This window comes from Meleagris gallopavo, chromosome 5, assembly GCF_000146605.3.
Source record: "Meleagris gallopavo isolate NT-WF06-2002-E0010 breed Aviagen turkey brand Nicholas breeding stock chromosome 5, Turkey_5.1, whole genome shotgun sequence".
Classification (NCBI taxonomy): Eukaryota; Metazoa; Chordata; class Aves; order Galliformes; family Phasianidae; genus Meleagris; species Meleagris gallopavo.
The window spans coordinates 42,317,471-42,340,817 of record NC_015015.2 but is presented as its reverse complement, the minus strand read 5'-3'; the positions used below and the strand labels follow the sequence as shown (position 1 = coordinate 42,340,817).

At 35.7% G+C, this 23,347-nt stretch overlaps 1 protein-coding gene across 1 annotated transcript in view; it reads left to right on the top strand.

Annotated features, from left to right (window-relative positions):
• EML5 (EMAP like 5) overlaps nucleotides 1–20,094 on the top strand; it is an 87,035-nt gene extending 66,941 nt beyond the window's left edge. Inside the window, 13 exon segments of the mRNA XM_031553778.1 lie at nucleotides 393–491; nucleotides 3,196–3,216; nucleotides 6,015–6,188; nucleotides 7,589–7,797; nucleotides 8,957–9,114; nucleotides 10,297–10,411; nucleotides 10,902–11,090; nucleotides 11,280–11,452; nucleotides 12,339–12,501; nucleotides 13,392–13,495; nucleotides 14,962–15,115; nucleotides 15,903–16,003; nucleotides 16,312–20,094. Coding sequence (XP_031409638.1) covers nucleotides 393–491; nucleotides 3,196–3,216; nucleotides 6,015–6,188; nucleotides 7,589–7,797; nucleotides 8,957–9,114; nucleotides 10,297–10,411; nucleotides 10,902–11,090; nucleotides 11,280–11,452; nucleotides 12,339–12,501; nucleotides 13,392–13,495; nucleotides 14,962–15,115; nucleotides 15,903–16,003; nucleotides 16,312–16,348 — 1,697 coding nt within the window. The 3' untranslated portion in view covers nucleotides 16,349–20,094.
• Nucleotides 20,095–23,347: the final 3,253 nt, after the last annotated feature.

Below are 23,347 nucleotides of genomic sequence, written 5' to 3'. Positions count from 1 at the left end.
TGTACAGTGTGGTTTAATATTTTCTAAATCTGAATTTTTTTTCAATTTGTTTGTTTTATTTTTTAGTCCTCCGCATCACATCATTTGCTATATGCAAGTTAGTTCAGATAAAACAGACCTTTTAAAAACACAATACCATTTGTTTCTGTGATGTTTCAGCAACTTGACAAAGAAAAAGTCTAAAGAATTATTGAGTATTATGTACTAAAATTGAAATTTAAAAAAAAAAAAAATCAGAGTTTTCTGTTTTCTGAGTTAAGCTCCAAATTGTAACATTGCCATAATACTTTTCTGTAACAAATATTATGAAGTTTTCAAACATTGTAGATGTCTGTATGTGTGTAAATGTTTTAATTAAAGCTGGATTATTTTTTTTATTATTATTATTCTAGGTTCTCAGTCTTTTTACCAAGAACATAATGATGATATTTTGTGCCTCACTGTAAATCAGCACCCCAAGTTTACCAACATAGTGGCAACTGGCCAAGTAGGTATGTTTGTATTTTTGTAAAAAGAAACTAACATAAGAGCATGCATTTAGGCCTTGTGAGTTCATGATAATTCACAAAAGTATTTGATTATGCTATCTCCGTTTGTATGAGTGTTACTCAGTTACCTGTCCTCTTTATATGTTTGTGTATAATTTAATAAATTAAAGAAAAACATTGCTGTTTGAAAGATGAAGCTTATCTTCTGTTTGTAGTATTATGAAAGAGATATTTGTTGGGAAATCTTAAGCCCCATTATATTACTCTGTATTTATTTATCAGCTTGTGTTAAACCAGAATACTTAAATTAGTTGTTTCATTACGTAGGGCGTTTAATCAGAGTTTCGATAATGCATAGCTGTAAGAATTTATACAGAAACCAAGCCCTATTCATCCCTACAGATAAATTTAGATTTTTGGGGAAAAGAGTGAAATTTCATGGTAACATTGCAATTGATCTAATCTATGAGCTCAACTACAACAAAAAAGGCAAAAAAACCCCACACTACCTGTATTTGCATAGCTTGACTAATACCCCTTTTTTTCAGATGAACAGAATTTTTTTCTATACTTGCAGTTGTTTCTTGGCAAGTTGAAGCATACATTATTTTCCTTAATGCATAGAACACACACAAAAAAATCATTACTTAATCAAAAACAGCTTGTTGTTTTTTTTTTTCCCATGTATTTTTTTTTCTAGTTTTACATCTAGATCTAGTCAGTTTGGCAGAGCTTCTTACCTTCTTTCCTGCATCTTTTGGATTTTTAAGTGTGTATTTCATTAAAACTGACTCACTGATGATACTAATAGCTTAGCTAAACTAACTTAATTTCTTTGACTTTCCTGCCTCATCAATTTAAAGAAATTGTAATAATTTATACAGAAATAGTTCTCTGCAGATTTTTGCCTATGGTTTGATTGCAAAGAATATTTGCAGGAATATAGATTTTTTTTGTTTGTTTTTGTGTTAGGACTCCATTTGTTTCTTCAGCAGATTTCTTATTCTAGCCCTGTTTGTTATTCCGGAGGGTAGAATATATGGGAATAATGCCCTAATATTGTGAAAATCTATTCTGTTCATGAATCACTTTATTCAGTGTTCATTTTACCCAAGAAGAAGCATGGGACCCTTTTTTATGCCATAGTCATTTTCACATCAACTACCAGTAGAACAATTGCAGTTCATTCATAATGTGAATTAAGGGATATAAATCAGGAGCAGATGATGACACTTGAAAAGTAACTATAGAATTCTTTGTAAGAAAAAAATTATGTCTAGAAAAATAAAATGGCATTAAAATACCTTCCAGCACTTGTTTTTTAAATTGCAGACAGACATTAAGATGTACAAATTTCATGACGTACTTATTAAACTGCTGCTACTTGTCCCACTGATATGACTGACATAAACAGCTTCACTATCATGATTTAAACCTTCAAAAATTTACAGAGATACTAACTTCAAGCATTTCTAAACTGTAATGCTCTTGTGTAGCATTTCCGTAGTATTTCCCAATATCTGAACCAATAATCCTGATTTCTTACCTCACCTATAGAAGATCATTGAGTGTATTTGCCGCTTGTGAGATCAGAGTCAAACACTACTTATTAGCAGAATAGTAAATGGCATTTTTTCCACTTAGTTTCTTAAGATATCAGTAACATATACGGGAGGTTTTTTTTATTTAGAGTTTGGCAAAGAGAGACTTAAAGTAAGTAGGTTGTTCCAAAAGTAATGTCTCCTATTTATTTCCATGGAAACTACAGTGGATACATAGAGCATGAGCGTTATTTGATAGAGCAAATTCTTAGCTACAAAACACTGTTTTTCAACATAGTCACCACCATTAGCTATGCGTTTTCACTAGCAATGAACAAGAGCCTGCATGTCATGCTCATAAAAATCTGCACTTAAACCTTTTCTTCAGTGCAAATTCCTGTATTGCCACATCATGGACTGCTGCTTTGATTCCAGTTCAGAGTGGTGTCTTGTCACCAGTAATAATGTTATCCAGAAAGCTGTCACCTTCAGACTTGCATTGGTTTAAAAGGTCTTGACAAGCTTGCATACTTTCTTTGTGAACATTTAGGGGACCCTGTGCTGTATATTTTGCAATATTCCAACATTGCCACCATTGTTTCCAGTACATTGAAGCTGCTGTTCAGCTCCCTGGATATAATCTACCAATTCGTGTGGACAAACTGATAGAGATGCTCTTCATGTCATGGTGTAACAGCTGTGCATGGCTGTGTGCGTGCCACCACTGCTGAGACACAACACCCATTGCCTCACTTCCCTTCTGCTGCCATCTGTCACATGGCAATAAAATTTAACGGAATAAGGATGGGAAGATGCAGCCTCTACTGCTGCACCAGCGACATCCACCTCTTATGTTGTGGGCCAACATAATAAACTAGGAGGCACTACTTTCAGAGCAGCCCTCATACAGCAAAATAAAATTAATTGTGTTGTAAATCAAAATAGAAATAAAATCATATCCACTCTACTAATTCATATTTCCAGTGTGACCACCAGTTAACAGTAATTTTTCATCTTTAACATGAAACGCAGTGTTGATGCTGCTGCAATGCAAGGAGTTGACATCAAAGTGTGTGTTAAGAAATTACACTAAATATGGCATATATTTTCTTTAGCACTTATCTTATTTCTGATCTAATTATTTTTCTGCTGCTTTTCCATTACAGGAGACTCAGCAGATATGTCAGGTAAGGGAAATAAAATTTTAACATCTTCAGGTGTAGTTAGCCTATCTAGTAGCCATCTACAATTTTATAGAGCAATAAATGACATGAATTCATTTTAGTTTATTAAAACCCTGTACTGTTAGCACTGAATATAAACAACAATATCTCAGCAAATTGTAGATATTAGAACATTAAAAATCAAGATGTTAGAACACAATACTTATTTTGTTGTAACACATTCCCTTCACATTGCCCGGTGATTAGTGAGTTCTAATACATACTGCTATTGTAGCATTCCTCTGGATGTTTACAGGTTTTCTAGTCATGTTGGGGCTGACCATTAACAGTTGTTTTAGAGACTTAATTGAATATAGTTTTAATTACACATTTTCAACATAAATTCTATTGAGGAGGCCTACGTGACTGAGTGAATAAAGCAATCACCTTTCACATTTATGTATGATTGTCATGCACGTATTACCACTTATCCAAAATGCTTTTTATTGTGTCAGTTTTTAATGTATCATTTTGGGTCTTTGACAGTTTGACAGTCTTGACTGAGTTATTTTTATTAGTGTGTGTTTTTCAAATGTAACCTTAAGAAATCATCACCACCATGTGTGACTGAGTTCATTGTTGGGCAGCCATAATTGTCTTATGATATATCTTCAGAGATGCATAAATATGTGTTAATGTCTACCTAGAGAGTAAAATAATCTTCATGTGCATCTAAAGCTTGTTCCTTGAAGAACAGATGTACATTGGCATTCTTAATGTGTGTTGACTTCTTTTAAATATGCCAAATTGTGCTTGCTCTAAGGATGGGAGGAAGAATATAGGTACCTTTTCCAACACTTTTAAATTGTATATAGTAAGCAGTGATGATACGGTTTTTTAATGTAAAAGAATATCTCTATTGCTGCATATAATGCTTGGAGACTTTCCTTCTCACTTGCTGTTTTCCTATTGCAACTTTGCTTTGGGCTTGTGTATATTACTAAATTCTGTTGTCACTGCCTGAAACCAATACTCTTATTTTTTCTTCTTTACGGAACCATTAGTCTGGAATCCAAGCTGCTGGTTGCTTTCATTATGAAGATACAGATTATTTCACTTGAAATTTATTGATGGATATTTGGCACCCTTCCTCTCAATAACTTTCCTAGATACGGTTTTCTGCAGTGATTCAAGTGTTCTTGAAGCAGTGATGTTTGTCATGGGCTAGGCTGGCAAATTAAGTTTCATAATGTCTTGGTATTGATTTTATTTCATCTTATTGAAGATATTTTTTGTCCTGTCAGCCCATGCTAGCTTTATTTAACTTCTACCATAAGGAAAACACACCTTAGAAAATCTGTCTTTTAGAGAGGAGTTTTTGAGCAACTTGATTATTCCGCAAGCAGAACACGAGGTAAAGTCAGAGACTTACAGAAGAACAAAGTCAAGTAGGAAGACTCAAGTCAATGCTCTCCACACTTCAAGTCTTTCTCTGAAAATTTATTCAGTTGTTATTTAGGCAATCTAAGTGAAGGTTTTTGTCTGCCAACCTAGAAGAAAATTCAGTTGAGGTTAAATGAGAGGTCAAGGGCAATATCATGTGTTACCAAAGGGATTGCTGAAAGGGAAAAAAAAAGAAAAACAGATTGTAGACTTAAAGGAACTTAAGGTTCTGTGAGGACAGCAGGGAGCTTGTTTTGTGGCATGACAATTATTGACAAACCTTGCCCTTTCTGTTTTAATGGCATATTATGTAGTACTTCTCAAATAGTAATGATAGATGAATGTTGGTGTCACAGGAAAAAATTGTGGGGAACAGGAGAAATTAAGACACTGTCTTAAAGACTGTTTGGCAATAGATGTGGAATTATGCTCAAAAACTTGGTTTCATGTGACTAAAATTTTACCTAGAGTGCACAACAGGGACTTTTCTCATTATATGAGTGCCTTTGGGAGGCTAGATTTAGCTAATTACAAATGCATAGTCAGGAGCAGAAATGTTTTTCCATGAATCTGGGTCTTAGATAGCAACCGGTAACCTTCCAGATCTGCAGATTTCTTTGAGATTAGAAGAGGTTTCAGAGAGACTCTTAGCATCCTGGAGATGCCATGGATGCTTCTCAGAGATTACGAATTACAATTAGATTGTAAGATCTTCAGAAAAGGCATTACATTTGGAGAAAAACACTAGCTGTCATCATATTAGAAATACATCATACATCAGTAGTATGGAAAGATGGTTCTAACTGCAGAGCTTGCGGTCTAAGCAATACAAACTGAGTTAAATACCCTAGTTCTTCTACTTCAGTGAGCAAACTCAGTTGATGTTCTCCCAAGAGAGCATGCATTTCAGACAGATGGCCATTTTGTAGAAAAGGAGATTTTGGTCTTGCGCTGTGAACTGATTTCTCAGAATCTATCAGTTGTTCAAAAGCCCTACATAGAAATTACATTCCTGATGGTCTACTCACTATTTGTAGAGGCATGAGATAGCATGTTGAGCTGAGTATTACTAGAATAAAAAAAAGGAGAAGATAGCTTTCGTTAAAAGCTTTTGCAGAGCTTTGTAAGTCCAATAAAACATTAAGCAATGTTTATATCTCTCGTAATGAGATCAACATTTTAGTCCTGGCTTAAGGAACCTGTTGGCATGAAATTGGTTTTCAAAGGGAGGCCAAAATCTTTCTTTTCTTACTTTCTTTTTGTCTGATAAGAATTTTTTTTTTGTCTTATTAAAAATATATATATATTTCAGAAAGAAAATCATTACATACTGTTAAAATGTACACTAATTAATATATTTTTTTTATATGTTTGTGTAGCTACAGCTCCTTCTATTCATGTGTGGGATGCAATGAACAAACAGACATTATCAGTACTGCGGTGCTACCATTCAAAGGGAGTTTGCTCAGTCAGTTTCAGTGCCACTGGCAAACTGCTGCTCTCTGTAGGGCTCGATCCTGAACATACCATTACCATTTGGAAGTGGCAGGAAGGTAGGAAAGTGATTCTTTTTGTAGAATGTGTTTATGTTGTTTGAAGTATATTGAGCTGAGGCAAAGACAACTGTAATATAGAAATATCAGCAGATAGATAGAAAATTGTTGTGATAAATGCTGTGTTCTATGCCCTGTAAGAAGAAGCAAACTAAAAGTACTTATCTGTTTTAATAATTGCTTATAAAGCTTATAGAGCTGCTGGGTTAAGATCAATATTGTTCATTGATTTACAAATAGAATAATTAAAGGGAATCATATCCATCTTAAAAAATAAAATTAAGTCATTCCTTTGCTGCTTGATTTTTACCGTTTATAAATATCTTTGTTACTTCCAGATTAAATTTTCTGTTCTTCTCTAAAGTCTGCTTATTTGCTTTACACCTAAAATAATGGTCTAGAAGTTGAACATTGCAGAAACATAATACTAGTATGGCTCCTCTGTGCCACTACATTATTTGTGTGTTAAGTTATACTGCAGTATTTCTGAATTATGTTATATGAGTCAGGATTTAGGATAAAGCCATTTGTTCATCTGCTTCCTGTCTGGAAAAGCTGTGCCCAGACTTCAAAATGTATTATTTAGACTTGTTGATTTATTTCCTCTTACTTCAGAGATTTCTGTTAATCAGCTAGTATCTCTCAGAATTTTATAAATCAGCTACCAAATTCATGCAAGTGATCCTCCACAACTTATCTATCTGGATGCAGCGTCAAGTATGTATGTTATACACATTTGTGGTGAAAGCATGCATAGCAATTCACCGCCCTTTCAGTAAAAAAATATCTGTGATAATCTGTAAGAGATGATTCAGCTTCAGCATGGCACCTAACAAATATATGTCCTGGAAAAAGCTAAATTCCACAGGTAGCCAGGTAACAAAATATCTTTTGCAGGTAATAAAATTACTCAGGAATCTTCGTATGCATGGGTCGAAATTTTAATAACCCTGAAAAGACTGGAAGAGCATTACATTGCAATAATTTGTAATGAAGTCAGTTTCTGCATTTTCTCCAGAAAGAAATAAAACATCTTTAGACAAAATTTTCAGGGAAGCATCTTGTAGTTTGTACACAATTTGTCAGTTTTAGAGGATTCCTTGTACTTTAAGAGAAGATGGATACTTACTTGGATCTGTGCTCCTAATTCTCTTACATTCTTGAGGAAATTGAAATCTATAAGTAGAAAGCACATTCATTAAGTGTTACACTTCAGTGCTAGGTCTTACTAAATCATTTCTAGTTTAATTTTAATTTAGGAGCAGATTTTGCTTTTCTTCATGACTTGTGTGGTCTTGGATGAATCATCATTCTCCAGAATGAACAAACAGATGAATCAATATTGCCATAAATGTATATTTTTCCTAGTGAATTTTTAAAGTCCATTTTCTTTCTGCCAGGTGCCAAAATTGCCAGCCGAGCTGGTCATAACCAGCGTATATTTGTAGCAGAATTCAGACCGGATTCAGATACCCAGTTTGTTTCTGTGGGAGTGAAACACGTGAGGTTCTGGACACTGGCTGGAAGAGCACTTCTCAGTAAAAAAGGGCTACTGAGTTCCATAGAAGATGCCCGAATGCAGACAATGCTGTCTGTAGCTTTTGGAGCTGTACGTACCTTAAACTATTTTAAAATGTATGCATAAAAAATTATTGACTCTTTTCTGGTGTTCGTTTTTTCCCCAATTCAAATGAGACTGTAGTATCCTGCTAATGATTGTATCAGTTGTTTTAATAAACTCAGTTTAGCATTTCTGTTTTTTATTTAGAACTAATACCAACTAATACACTTAGTGTGTAAATTGATCTGTATGCTGAATGTTCTGGAGTGAGGTATGAGCTTCTTTGAGGATTTTATAGAAAAGATGTGCATACTGAATAAAGCCAAACCTGGAGTGTTCTCCATTCTGACTGTAGGGAGCAGTTGTGAAAACTTCCTTGATGTCTCAGGAGTTGTTTCCAGTGCTCTGAAACAAAGGTTGAAAACAGCCGAACAGTTATGTTGTGAAGATGATTGGAGGATTTGCTCCCAAGTTCATTTCCAGTCCTCTTCAACGTACTCATTTATTAGAGGCCACTGCCCTGACCCTTTTAATGAGAATGTAAAAAATCAACACCATTCAATTCAAGGAAAGTGTTCTTACTGAATCTATACTAATACTAAGATACTATACGAGACACTGAATTTGAGGATTCTTCACTTAATAAAACAGTTTTGCTCAATGATCAGTTCCTGTTAGCTTATAGTATATCCGAAGAAATTGGCCTTAAACGTCGGACATAATTATTTGAATTACCTTTCAAAAGCGAGCAGAAATAAAGGGAAACACACAACTTTATTCTAAGACAGACTGCTTTCTTCATAAACTACTGGTTACTAAAGTCATAATGCATGTAGCAAAATGGTGCGCTTATGGGAAGTGTCAAAACTGCTCCTGGTTTTTTGCTTCTTTAAGAATATTTGTGCACGCCTGATAAACTGGAAACATAGATTACACTATGGATGAGTTTTAAATCACTTCATTTCCTTCTGCAGTGTGGAGCCTAATGGCGACAAGGAAGCCATATGTATCAGATTTCAACAAAGCATACAGCAGCTCATTCTGACCTGTATCTTACATCTCCTCCACAATTGGTTGCTCTACACAAGCGGAAAAATTAGAAAGGGCAATCTAGCGTAAAAGCAAATGGTTGTGATCTGTGTTTCTGAATATTTTTCTTCCTGCCATACTCAGAATCAGTTGTTGATTATATTTTTCCTCTTTTCAGAATAACTTGACATTTACAGGTACTATCAGTGGAGATGTTTGTGTTTGGAAAGATCATGTGTTGATACGAATTGTGGCCAAAGCTCACAATGGGCCAGTTTTCACAATGTACACCACCTTGAGAGATGGTCTGATTGTTACAGGAGGCAAGGAAAGGCCGTGAGTCATCCTTTTTCTTTTTTTTCTCTCCTGCACACACATTTATTCTTTAAAAAAGATTTGGATTAATCCCTTCTAACATTCAGCAGCTGATTGAGACATTAAAGCTTGGAGAGTAGTCACGTTAGGATCCCTAAATAGTAACTACTATCTCCAAAGCCACTACTTTGTGAGCTTCAAGTATGTATTGAAGTACTGAAGCACTGAAATTACACAAAACAAATTCTACATTTAGAAAAATTGTGTCTTTAGTTCCATCTTGGCCTCCTTAATTGCAGTTTATTAGCCTCTTTTGATCCAGTCTCTTTGAGTGTAATAACAAATCATTTGTCAAAACAGTTATATCAGGAAAAAAATATATTGTGTTGTAAGTACTAGCAATTTATATTCTATTGCATTTCTTCTAATGATAGTAGTACAATAGCAGTAACTATGATGAAAATTTTTGGAGTTCTTTGTCAGATTTTCTTCCATAATCCAAATTGCTCAGCATTATAGAACACTACATTTTTTGTTAGGAGAGATTTTCTCTTTGAAGAAGAGTTAAACATATGTCCTGGCTCTACTGAAATGCCAGATTTATAATGCTTTCATTCAAACATTAACTCGTTTTTGAAAACTGTTTTGATTCTGTTGTGTTCTTCACTGGAATACCAGCTCTCCTGAAAATGATGGGAATACTTTGCGCTTTGATGATTAACACTTAAGTTTGTTATCTCATGTAGTTTACATTGTATGATTTTTCTCCTATATCTTTTGCAATTTATTTCACGGCAAATGTAGTAAAAGATGTGTAGTTGAGGGAAATAGGAAACATATTTTGATAAATGCAGTCAGTCCTAATAATAAAATGGCAATTTGTTCACACACCTAATTGCTCCTTTGACTAGACAAATTCTCTAAGAGCTACTAATTTAAAGCAGGCTTAGCAGTGACCATCTTTCAGCTTTTTCTGTAAAGTAGTGCAGTGAGGACTTTGAATCAGTATTTCTTGCTTAGCTAGCAGGCTCAGTATAGAGCCTCACTTGTTCAGTAAAAACTGATGGATATTTAATGATTTAAAACAGACTAAAATGCATCAATTACAGTAAATTACATTAAATTATATATATTTCTTTGATATACTAATTGTCCTTTTTGTGCCCGCCATTATACTCACAGTTGTTCATACTTTCATAATAGATCAAAGGAAGGAGGAGCTGTTAAACTATGGGATCAAGAACTGAAACGATGTCGTGCCTTCAGACTGGAGACAGGGCAAATAACTGACTGTGTTCGCTCTGTTTGTAGGGGCAAGGTAAAGGAATCATCATGTGTTTAAGATAAAGCTTCTTACTTGTGGTTTGATTTATAGCATTAAAAATATGGCGCATCCCTTCCTCTCTCTCTGATAATTGGTATTTGAAATTAAAAGTTTTGTTGCAAGATGTCTACATAGAAGTCTAACTGACTTGAAAACAGGAAAAAGAAATCTACTTTAGGAGATCTTAGTCCGAATTAGGTTAATGTTCATTATATATTTTGATTGTAGACTAACAAAGAATTTCTATTTCATATTTTTTTCGCTGTTCAAATGTCTGACTTGCAAGTAATAAGTCGTCTGCTACCACATACGTACTCCTTTCTACTTCATTAGATCATAGCTGAGTTTAAAAAGTAAATTAGCTTTGATTAGTTGATTTGAGCAGATTTTCTTAACATAAGTATAGGTTTGATTTATATCTATACTAATATTAATCACAAGTTGTTAATGTATTATATCAGAGAAAATTCTTTTACTGTTCAAGGGAAAAATTCTTGTTGGCACAAGAAATGCTGAAATAATTGAAGTTGGAGAAAAAAATGCTGCATGCAACATTTTAATTAATGGTCATATGGATGGACCAATCTGGGGCCTAGCAACACATCCTTCCAGAGATTTTTTCCTTTCTGCTGCAGAAGATGGCACAGTGCGGCTCTGGGATATTGCTGAAAAGGTAGGTGTTGAAAAACAGTTGTTTTGAGAAAAATTAAGAAGAATCCTAGACTTGTGATGATTGTGCAGACTCAAAGCTTGTTTTTAAATCTATTCTGAGAATGATTCATGTGATATTACAAACATAGAGTACTTTTGAAATAAGAATAAAAAGAAACATTTACTCTTCTGTATTTTTATTCCTTCACAGAAGATGCTGAACAAAGTCAGCTTAGGACACGCAGCTCGTACTGTTTGTTACAGCCCAGAAGGTGATATGGTAGCTATTGGCATGAAAAATGGAGAATTTATTATCTTGCTTGTGACCTCTCTGAAAATTTGGGGGAAAAAAAGAGATAGAAGATCAGCTATTCAAGATATCAGGTCAGAAAATGCAATGAATTTGTATGCTATAATATCCTTGACATTTCTGTTCTTTTGATTTTTAAAGAATATAATTTAATTGTCTACTTTCTGAGGAGGATTGCAGTGACATTTCAGAGTGCTGGAATCAGTGCATGCATTATGGAGTTGGTGTGATTATTCTTGTACCTGGAGTAAAAAGGAAGGATGAGCTACATGAACTTAAGAAGTAAATAATAAGCAGTCAAAACCAGGCCCCCTATAGTAGCGAGAGTTTCAGGTGATACTGCCAAGAATTAGAGGTTAGTTAAAATGAAACAGGAAGGATAAACTAATCATGTTTGGCTCAAAGGAACTTCTGGAGACTAGCAGGCACCCTGCTGTGGAAGGGAGGAGAACCCCCACTGAGAGGTAGGGTTTGATGGAATCAGAAGGCTATGTCTTGAAGACAACAGAAATGAGGAAATTCTCTTATAACACTGTAACTGTGAGGAATTTGTACAGATGACAGATTAGATTTCAAGTGTATTTATTTAGTAAGTTTCATCTAGAAGATCTGAGGTTTCTTTATTTAAATCATTTCACTTTTTTATCTTGTAGCCTTGTAAGTATAGCCTTAGAGAGTCAAAGTCTGTGCGGGTAGTGTGTCACAGTTGTTAGTACAGTGGGATGGTGACGATGATGAGGCAATGAACTGAATTATTCCAGAGATGTTCCTTGCTCACTTATATATGACAGCTCTACCAAAATTATTGGCACATTCCAATGCATATGCATTCCCCCAAAATTTAGTTTAGATGCCTGAAATGCAATTTTTCCCACGCTTCTCAAGTATTTGAATCTGCTGTAAAATCAAACCTGTCTTAAAAACTATCATAAGTTTATGTACTCATAATCTTTCTCTCAGGTTTAGCCCAGATTCTCGTTATTTAGCAGTCGGTTCCAGTGAGAATGCAGTGGATTTTTATGACCTGACATTGGGCCCCACGCTAAATCGAGTCAGCTACTGCAAGGATATCCCAAGTTTTGTGATCCAGATGGACTTCTCTGCAGATAGCTGTTATCTCCAGGTATCAGTCATTAGTTGTTTAAGATACCGAATAGCAAATGTACTTATGCTGTGCAGGTGTGTTCTCCTTTGAAAACTACTGCATTTTGCAATGAAATGTTGGAGTAGGAGGTTACTGTCACGAGACTTACTGTATTGTAGTGGTACGAGAATTACAAAAATAGTTATCCTGGAGATTAAATGCAAGAAATAAGTACAGAAAGGAAAAACATGTTTCAAAATCACTGTACTGTGTATTTATTTCCTCGATGCTTCCTCTTAAATGAGGAAGGCAAACAGTCTATCATTTAGTAAGCCTTAGGGAACTGTGAATCTTCACATCGACCATCGTTATGCTTACGTTCAGTTCTGGCCTTCCCAGAGCAGCAACAAAACCATGGTGGTAGAACTCCCAGCCACAGGATAGAACACATTTTTTAAAATGAAAATAAATTAGTCATACTTTGTTTTCTGTATTTTGCTCGTATCTAAGAAGAGAAATTACATGAGCGTGGTTTTGCCTCTCCACACCGAGTGAAATACCTGCTTATCAGTTTTAAAGATAGAAGCTAATTTTATGTTATTTATTGATATGCACACATACATAACAGCATGCACAATATATAGAGAATGAACGTTATATGCAGAATGTGAAGTGTTTCAACTGTATTTTCTTGATTAGACATTTTAAAATTGAAGATTTCTTACACTTTCTCACTATTGCCATATACTTGGATAGAATTTTTTATTATTTTCAACTCATTGAACAAGATGCTTTATTAATAGATAAGTTAATTTTAGAGGTACTATCAAGAAAATGCTTTTCAAAACCCCTTTGAATTATAATTTCATCATTTCAAACAAGCCCATCTATTTTAAATCCCTATTAACTCTTCTCTGCTCATCTGCAAGGTATCTACTGGGTCTTACAAAAGGCAAGTCTATGAAGTGCCTTCAGGAAAACAGCTTGTGGACCAGGCTGTGATTGACAAAATAACTTGGGCTACTTGGACAAGGTAAATGATTGACAGATATACACCTGTTAAAATACTTGTAACTTCCAGGAGAAGTGCCTGCTATTTAAAAGTGTATTTCATCCCTTCATTCACATACTTCCCTTTAATGCACCTACGTGCTTTGGCAACTTATCAGATGAGTTCTGGGTGGCAAAACAAAGTAAGTAGCATGTTCTGTTCGTAGAAAAAGAGCTGTTTGACTGGTCAAGGTAACAGATAAAAACTGATCTCTCCAAAGTTTGCCTTTCTGTTTGTTATGTATCATCTTTAACTTCCTTTCATCATATCTATAGTGGCCTCAGTAATTTTTCATTCTGCTATGCAAGTTAACTGGACTTCTACATTTTTTGTTTCAAAAGAATGATTTGGGGATAAGCTTGCAAAACAATAAAAGACAGTACAAGACTGTTGATTTGACTTTTATTCACAGTCTCACACTAATTGTAACTGTATACAAAAATTCCTAATAACATTTGCATATTAAAAGTTGTACAAAAAGTATTTTTAAAACCCTAAAGTTATTACATTTAATTAAAAATTGATTTAGAAATTACATGAAGTATCACATCGTATAACATTTTTTATTATATATTTAATCATTTATTTTACATGTTATCCAAATCTGATTTCTTCTGCCTAATTTTGAGCTGCTTGCCTGCATTTGTTTCGCTATCTCAGTCAACAGTTGAGAATAAATACACATATAGATTATGCTAATCTGTTGTAGTATATTTTGCTGCAAGACCAGACTAAAACTATGAGTTTTTAAGAGGGCTCTGAATACTGAGCTAACTTTTGATTTGTTTGTGGGTAAGCCATTAAGTACTCATTTCTTTGCATTCTTAGAAGTATGCACATACATCGTATGCACAGTTGAATAAAAAGAAACTTGAAAAGGTTTTGCAAATGAAGTTTTCTATTAATGTGCTTTTTGGAATCATAAGATATATATTTCTTCTTTGTTGCCTTCAGTTCCCTCCCCTACTCCCCATTAATGAATAACCTTCACTGGACTCAAGGAGCCTTCTCATCTAATGATATGATATGGAAACGTTACAGACAAACATTGTGACAATGTATATTTTAAAACTGTTTTCTGATGGCTAAATCTTATTTGTCCCAGCAGTGCTTTTGAGCATTCTGTTTTTAATTGTCCTTTCTTAATTTTTTTGCAAATACCTCACTGCACAGTGTTAGTACTGTTAATTTCACCTTCTATTTGTTAGTGTTATAATGGGACACAGTATGTGAGCAATTACAGCACTAAATAAATTTCAGAAGCAATTATCGGATGATGTAAACATTAATTACAGAATAAACTTTATATGAGATTCGTATGCATAGGAATAAAATGTAGGAATGATATTTTTCTGAAATGTGTTACATTAATAACAGCTGCTTACTATTCCCTTACTGTATTGCTTTTCCTGCAGTTTCCAGAAGAATGTCTCTCTCTTCTGTTTCAGTGTTCTAGGTGATGAAGTAATTGGAATCTGGTCCAGACATGCTGAAAAAGCTGATGTAAACTGTGCCTGTGTCTCACACTCGGGAATCAACCTTGTAACAGGCGATGATTTTGGCATGGTCAAACTGTTTGACTTTCCGTGTCCTGAGAAATTCGTAAGAACCTGGTTTTTGCATGGCTATTAAAAAATAAATAAAATAATGTTGATCTTATAAAAAATATTTTCTTCTCTGAATTTGTAGCTTTGTTAATGCATCTTTGTAACTTTAGTTTTAGTCTCATAAGCATGCTTAATCTCAAATTTTTCCTAATTTTCCATTTTGTACTGTACATTTTGGACTCTTGCTATAAGTTCTGAAAGGTGTTAATACTGTTTGCAAAGTTGTCCTAATGTAGCACCTTCTTATTTTATAATCTGCATCTCCAGTCTCTATTTGACAGATGAGGAAAACATTTGGTAGTTTTAGTCCCATCCATGGATGAAGTTTTTATAGATTTGTCAGTAATACTAGCAGAGTTCATTTCTGGGATTTGAGACTGCACTGCATTGATAACTTGTAATGAAGATCATTTCTTTTCAATATTAGAAATTATAAAAATAATTAAAATTAATTAATAATTAATTTAAATAAATAAATAAATTAAATAAATAAAATAATTAAATAAAATAATAAAATAAATATAAAACAATTTCTAGACAATTATAATGTGACGAAATATATTTTGTATTTTTACGTTAGCTTGAGCATTGCTCCAGTGCTGTCTCATTTGGAGATAATTTTATCTTTGCAGCTCAGTGGTGGTTCTTCAGGAGATCTTTCACATCTGAAAGCCTATGTAGCATTCTGAATTATATGAAGGTAGATAAACGCATGCCTACTTGGTTTGATTTACAAGGACACGGAGTATTTAGACTCTTTCATTTCATTGTTTCTTTTTCAGGCAAAACACAAACGATTTTTAGGTCACTCTGCCCACTTAACCAACATTCGATTTACAAGTGGAGACAGATATGTGGTTAGTGCTGGAGGGGACGACTGCAGGTACGTATCTGCTGTTCTTATCTGAAAGTATATGGGAGTGGACAGGGATAATCCATAGCAGTACAAAGCTCAGGTTCAGAATTTGAATCACTGAATATCTATGCTTGTTTTTTTCTGTTTGTATATAAAGAAGTAAATACTTGCAACAAAATAAATAGCCCAGGTGTCAATATGAACAGTTAAGATTTACTGAATTAAAATGTGTGTATTTCTGTATTCAGAGCATTATACATTTAAACATTTTTTTAAATTTTGGCTGTGTTAGTCCTTTCTTATATCTTATATTTAATTTCTTTTTGGAAATGCAGCTTATTTATTTGGAAATGTGTACATATGCCTCATTGAGGGAGACATGGAGACTTGCAAAGAGGACGCTGCATGAAGTACCAGGCATGAAATACCCAGGATTGCAATGTGATATTCTACTGTGCCCTGCATGCTTAAGAAATGGTGCTGATCCAAGACACAGAGTAATCTGTCTCTGAAAGACAAGTATCTAGAGTCTGTCAGAAGATAGACTGTAAGAAATATGCTGAGGCCATTAGATTTACTTCTGTAATCCGGGTTTGTATTTCACTCACTGCCAGATGTTGAAAATGAAAAACATGGATAAAAGAAAAAAGGGAATTGTTAGTCAATGTACAGTATCACAGTAAGATCCTGGGTTTTTAATCAAGAGATGTTGTTTCTGATCTAGTACTGTACATTGATCTATTCTGAGCATGAATGTTTCTGCTTTAAGTTTTGGGGTCTGAATATCATTGAAAAAAGAGTATTCCATATTTTATTACTGAAAGAAACCATATATTAAATATATAGTATTTTAATAAATGTTTAATTATTATAATGGCAAATTATATTTCTATGACTGATCAAAAGGAAGCATCATTTGATGAAGCAGAAAATAAGACAGCCGATTCCTTAGGGCTTAAATATTTCTGTATTTAGAGGCCTGGGTCACAATCGTGTCTGGTGAAAGCTGCTGGATATGCATGATCTTCATGGCTAATTTAGTGTTTTTGTTGCACTTAAACATTAAATTAGTTCTGTGAGCAAAATCAGATTTGCTCACATTGTGAGTGCCTTGCCCACAACCTAAAAGTCTAACTCCAATTTTTGCCTTGTGAATAAAAGTTATTCTCAGTGGAAGAGAGGTGATTGCTGTGCTGCTTGACTGGGCTGCTAGCCTTTATGCTGGAAGTGTGGCCTACAGTGAGAATTTTGTAACCTTCGTAATTGATAAGGCTTGGGATATCACCAGTTGCAAAAATAGAATTTCGTAGCAATATGAATTATTTTCTCAGCATCATAGGAAATTCAGAGAGAATATGAAATTTCCAAACTCTATATTTTGTGCATTTTAACTTTTTAACAGAGTTGGGACTAGCTGGGATAAATGTCTACTCAGATTTCTCTCCTGATTGTAAAATACATCCAATCATATGCTTCTTTAAATGGACCTGCTGTCACCTCCCGCAGAAGTGCATTTATTCTATCCTGCAAGGTAGCTGAGGTGAAAAAGAAAAACACCTGAGTATGGTGAAAACCTGAAAACTGTAAATGAGGTACAAGTGAGGAAGATTTCATCAGCTATTTGTCTAAATCATGTCATAGCGATGTGCTACAGACTGAACCTGGTTTTTAATCAGTGTGGTAATTTTTCATGCAACATGGAAGGGAATAGAAGTAACTGATTATCAGCACTACTCACAATTAGATTCTGATAGGAACATGAAGTTCTTTTTGTCTATGTAAGTCAGTGTTGCTTTAATGGTGCCATTTGTTTAGGTCAGTCAGCAGATTTGATATTATTCTCTTATACCAGATATGTGACATAAACCTCATCTCTTCTTGGAAGCATCTTGTGTGCGTGGTAGTTCTAGTGGGAATTGGAGGGTTTGCATGTAGAAGAGGAGGGGAAAAAAGTTAATGAGTCACACTTTTGTGCTCTCCTAGATCCAAAAATGTTTGTTATATACTCTGCAAAGCTACTTGTCCCACAGACTCAGATATATTTTATATATCAAGATATAACAAAGATTTATTTTAAAGAAGTTGGTAACTAGACTACTGGCAGGTTTTTTGGCCTGATGCTTCTTAGCAAAGTCTTACCAGTCATACAGTGTTGCTATTCTGCAGGATCAAATACTCTGTAAATATGGTCCATGAGTGTAGAGGGAAATCTTATCAGTAACATCTTTGACTTTAGAGGAATTGCATCTAAGAAATGAGACAAGACCTGATTTGTATCATAACTTTGTTGCCTCTCTGCCTATTTTGTGTGAAAATTGGTATCTGATATTTAAATCTTGGCTGGAGAAATCAATTGTGATATGCTATACTATAGCTGCAGTTCTTTCCTTTTCTAAACAAATCCGTGAAGGACTACTTGACTTGAAGTAAGATTTTTTCCTGCCTCTATTTTAAGATTGCCTTTTATCAGTTTAATTTGGATGGCTGTTAAGAGCTTCTTCATAGTCTGTCCAACACAGACTGCCAGAACAAAGTCCATTTCCAGCCTCTTATGAGTTTTCCCCTGAAAATCCTAGGCTCAATATTTTACATCCTTAGGATCTTCTGTAGACCTTCATCTGATGTTAGAAATATGTGGACCATCAGGTTTTGTTCTTTATCCCTGTAGTATCACCTCTGATCGTGTCCTCTTTTCCTCCACCTCTGTTAATTTAACTGTGCCTCTCCACTGATAAATTGTCATTGGTGCTCTCATCCTGATAAATCTCAAATGCCACATGGGTGGTGGAGTACCAGCAAAAACTGATGGGTAGATTGCAGCTGGGCAAGACTGAGAGCAACAGTGCAACAGCCTGAGCTCCAGGTCTCCCTGTTTCTTCATTCTCTTCCGAATCTCATTGCAACTGTTGAAGGGCTGGGAGCTGGGGCAGGGGCTGGAAGCTGAAGAATGTTAGAAACAAAACTATCAGCCTTGTTCTGCCTGTTGCAGCCAACTTGGCAGCTGGCAACAAAACAGCAGTTTTTCCCTGACAAACTGCTCAGGAATTTGCAAGGTAAAATGTGGTCAGCCAGCAGGGAATGGTCAAGGATGGTGAGGAGAGTCTACAGTCTCAGTTGCAGATTTGTTCTTGAGAACCACTTGGAGAATGTTCTGTGCAATCAGCTATCTTCAGGCACGCTTCAAGATGGCAGCTTTGTGGTCTTTGTGATGGTGCTTCTTATTGTGCCTCATTTGCTGTTTACATTAAGTGCTACTGTAGTAACTTGCTAACTGTTGCCACCCGGATTGGTGCTTGAAGTCTGTGCAGAAGGCAGCAGGCTGCCTGTGTCAGTGGACATTGGGACCTTGTAGCTGGTTCTCAGAAGACAGGCAGAGGCTGATGTGACCTGACATGGCACTTTGAGAAGGATGCTGCTATGCAGAGGGATTGGTCACAGCCTTGTGCTTGTAAACATTGGAGAGAAGAAAAGTGGGCTAAAGGACTTGATCAAGAACTGGGGAAAGCCTGTCCTGTGATTATGCAGTGCTAAGGAAGTGGAAGCAAAACTTCTTTGTGTACTTGGATTTATTTTTATTTTTTAGTTTACTTGGATTTATTTTCTAGCTTAGTTGTCTTTATAAGTCTCTTTGTGGCTAGCAGCAAACATGTATCTTTGGGATCTTTAAAGTCAGCAAAACAGAACAGCCAGCTAGAAGGGGACCTACAAAAACCATCTGGTCCATCTGCATGACCACTTTAGGGCTAACCAAAATTTCAGGCATGTTTTGAGGTCTTTTGAAAGAAGAAAAAGAAATAGAGAACTGTTTCAAGGAAAACAAAATGTAATCTCACCTAAAAAAAAATAAATATATACAGTCTTGAAAGCTATTTAAGTATGCTTGGGAGGGGAAAAAAAGATAATGGGAGAAGGCAAATCAAGCTCCTAAGAACAAGCAAAAATTAAATACAGTTAGAACTGAAAGTTATCATCATTAAGAACTGAGGAACACAGTAGAGAGAACTAATAAGCCAAATGTGTTGAATCATCTAGTTTTGAAATCTTAAATTTCTCATTCTTAAGAGAGTAGTCATATACAATTTCAGATTTTGATAGAGAAGGCAATAGATTATATGAAATTAGAGACAAAAGAAAGCACTTCGGACAATTAAGGCTACTTTACGACTTGGTTTTGATAGTTGAAGGAAAGCTTCAAAGCAACTTCAGTTTGGCTCAATATCAGGTTTTGAACTTTACACAAGTCATGTTCGTACTGACTTGGAATTGCACCGTTAGGAAGAAAGCAGACATGACTTACCTCCTGAATCTGGAAAATAGATCAAAATATAGGATTTCAGTACCTAGAGCAGAACTTTGGAAGCATTCAGAGTGGCTTAGTTTAAACCTGCAATCTATTTCTTTCAGCTGCTGCCTTGTCTCTTCTCTGGCTTCCAAGTTTGCCAAGGCAAACAAATCCTTTTTTCAGCAAGTCCTGAGCACCTGTCTGTGCTGCACCTCGCCTGCTTTCTAGATTGCACCCAACAGAGCTCGTCGCCTTTTGCAGATGAATTTCACTCCGGATCTATACTTGGGAGTCTTAATATATTGCACTTTGCACTGTATGGTGTAATAGTGGGACAGCCTAAGGATCTTGGTTTCAAATACAGTTCTTTATACAGGCAAGATGATGTATTTCCCTATTTCATTATCAGTGTCACAGATGGGACAAGCCTTAATCTTTAAAAATTCCTTTTATTCTGTCAGTATAAACAAATGTTAGCATAGACAAATGTTGTTTTGTCAGTATTTTGGACAAAGTGAATCATCCTGTAAACTCTACAGAAAGGGAAGTCAGAATGAATTGTCACATCTGTGATTTTAGTATCACTCGCTGCATTGCATTTGCATACCCTTGTTCTGTCAGTTTTCTTATGCTTCTTGCAGTCTGCTGTTTTCCTAAAGTTTATGGCAACATCCAATCTTTGCTGATGTATATAGATAGATAAGTGAGCTTGCCAAAGCCTACTATGCATTCTTTATACCGATCACTGTGGCACGGTCAGACCAAAACCATTTCTTTGGTTCTCTCTTGCTTCTGACCTTCAGCTCACTTTGGCTTCAGACTTAAATTCTGCAGATCTCGTTTCAGGAGGGGAAAAAAAAAAGTTTTAGCTGTATAACATGCATAAGAGCCACAATAGATTACCTTGCCAAAATCATTCATTAGTTAGTAGCAATTAGTGTGTGGGATTGTTTTTTCCCAGTCTATTTGAAGCTAGAGTAGGATACCATCCCCTTCTCAGTTTGCTTGCAGCATAACAGTCAGAACTCTGATATGGTTTTTGTTAACTCAGTTAAGCCACTAATCCAGCTAAATCACTTTAAGAAAAAGGAGGGGGAAAAAAGAAAAGACACAGAAGGTGTTCTTTTTCCCTCACAGCGTGGAGGAAAAATAAAATAATTAAGGTCTGCATGGTGGCAATAGGTGACTATCATAATTTCATATACTTTTTAAACTATGGAAAATGGAGGAAAATTGAAAGCCAGTAATATAAACCCAGAGGAAAGGAGAAAGTGGGAAGCAAAGGAAACATGGGGAAACAAAGGAAATAGGCAAAGGCAAGGCCAAAGGACTGGCACCGGTGGAGGGGGAGCAGCTCTACACAAAGAACAAATGTCTTATTTCAGATGGCAGGTCTTCAGGGATGGCTTATAGGGTTGGAGGACTGGAAACAGTAGTGTAGTGTAATAGTGCTCAGGGAAAGGCTGCTGGCAACTTTGTTTGCTGGTTCTGGGGAGACGCGGATTCTTATTTGTTGCTCTTTCAACTCCTGTGCCTGTGGGACAACCATTTAGCACAGGGGTGCTGCAGCTAATGCCAGTTACCACTGTTGCAGCATATGCACGTTGGTAGCAAAACAGTGTTGATGGAAAAATGCTTTGTGATTTTGAGAGCTCAGGTAAAAGGGTTTAATATTGTATTTTAAAATGCTACTTATCGTTCCCGTGTAAACCAACAATAGATTTGTCTTAATAGGCCTCTTCTGCTTTTTATCCACATTTTAGTTTCCTGTGCAAATGGGATTAAATGCTCTCTTTAAGCAAAAACTTTTAAACCAAAGAAACATTATAAGTTGGAAAACTTCATAGCCAGTCTCTATCAGGGGCCCTGGGTATGCATGGAGCAATCTGAGGCACATCTGGGCTGAATGGTCCTGCAGTGGTTCTGTCTTCAGCCTCCAAATGCAGGTACAATAAATCAGAGGAGAGGAATGTAATGTAGGCCTGTAAATCATATCAGTAGGAACAAACTGATGATTACAAAATAAGGAAATACAATCTCAAGGTAAGCTTTACCTTAAAAATCCAAACTCAGTACTGGTTCTACTGAGGAGACAAAGCTTGACTTTTATGTGTAGCAACTCTTGGTAAGAAACATCAAATCTCTGCCCAAGTGTCTGAACTATTCTGAACCTGCTAGAGGACAGCTGAGTTTGGCTGATGAGAGGCAGTGTGTGTCTGGATTTCTCTATCAAAAGCCAAAATCCAGAGTTTTTTGTTTCAATTGCTTGCTATGGAATAACCTCAAATCCTGCAGAACAATTTTGTCTTTTAATTACTTGCACTTCTCCTTTGGTTTATGCACAGATGTCATGTAGGAGCTTATTTGAAAAGAAAGCAAAAAATATATATAATTTTGGCTGGTTTTGATCCCATGTTTCAAAGATGTGTTTGACTCCCACCACGGTTTGCTACTCTTTCTGCTCAAGCATTGCCAGGAGCTGAATGGCACTGACTGCAGCTCTCACAATTTGCTTGGGACTTGAGGTCTTCCCCTCTGACTTTCCTGCATTCTTAGAATTGTGTCTCACCGTTTGAACTTTGAAGCAGTCCCAACAGAACTGACAAGTTAAACTATGGGAGTAGCACTGTTCGTGCTGTACCAGTCTTTCATAACATGAATTCTTCTTCCCCAGGGGACAGATGATGTTATCCCATGTGTTTCTTGTAACTGCAGCTATCAGAGAGCTTTCACATAGTGCCATCGTCAGCTGTTCTCAGTTGGTCTGAGCAGGAGATGAATGATAATGATAAAGATGTTGATTATTGAAGTGAGTACTGCACTGGTTGGTTCTGGAAAGGAGATTTTGTAGGGCTACAATTATTTTCAGGCCTCTGTAGGATTATAAGCCAGTTGGGAGGAAATGAAAATTCTTCACATCATATCCAAAAATTCATTTGTTATCTTTTGCCATTATTCTCCCATAGGCACTATTAATCTAACTTCCACCAAGCATGAATGCTGGCACAAATTGCATGGAAAAAAATGGTTTTCTGTACTTTTGTGAAATGTTGGTGCTGTTGGGTGATAGGGGTAGTACCTTCCATAGC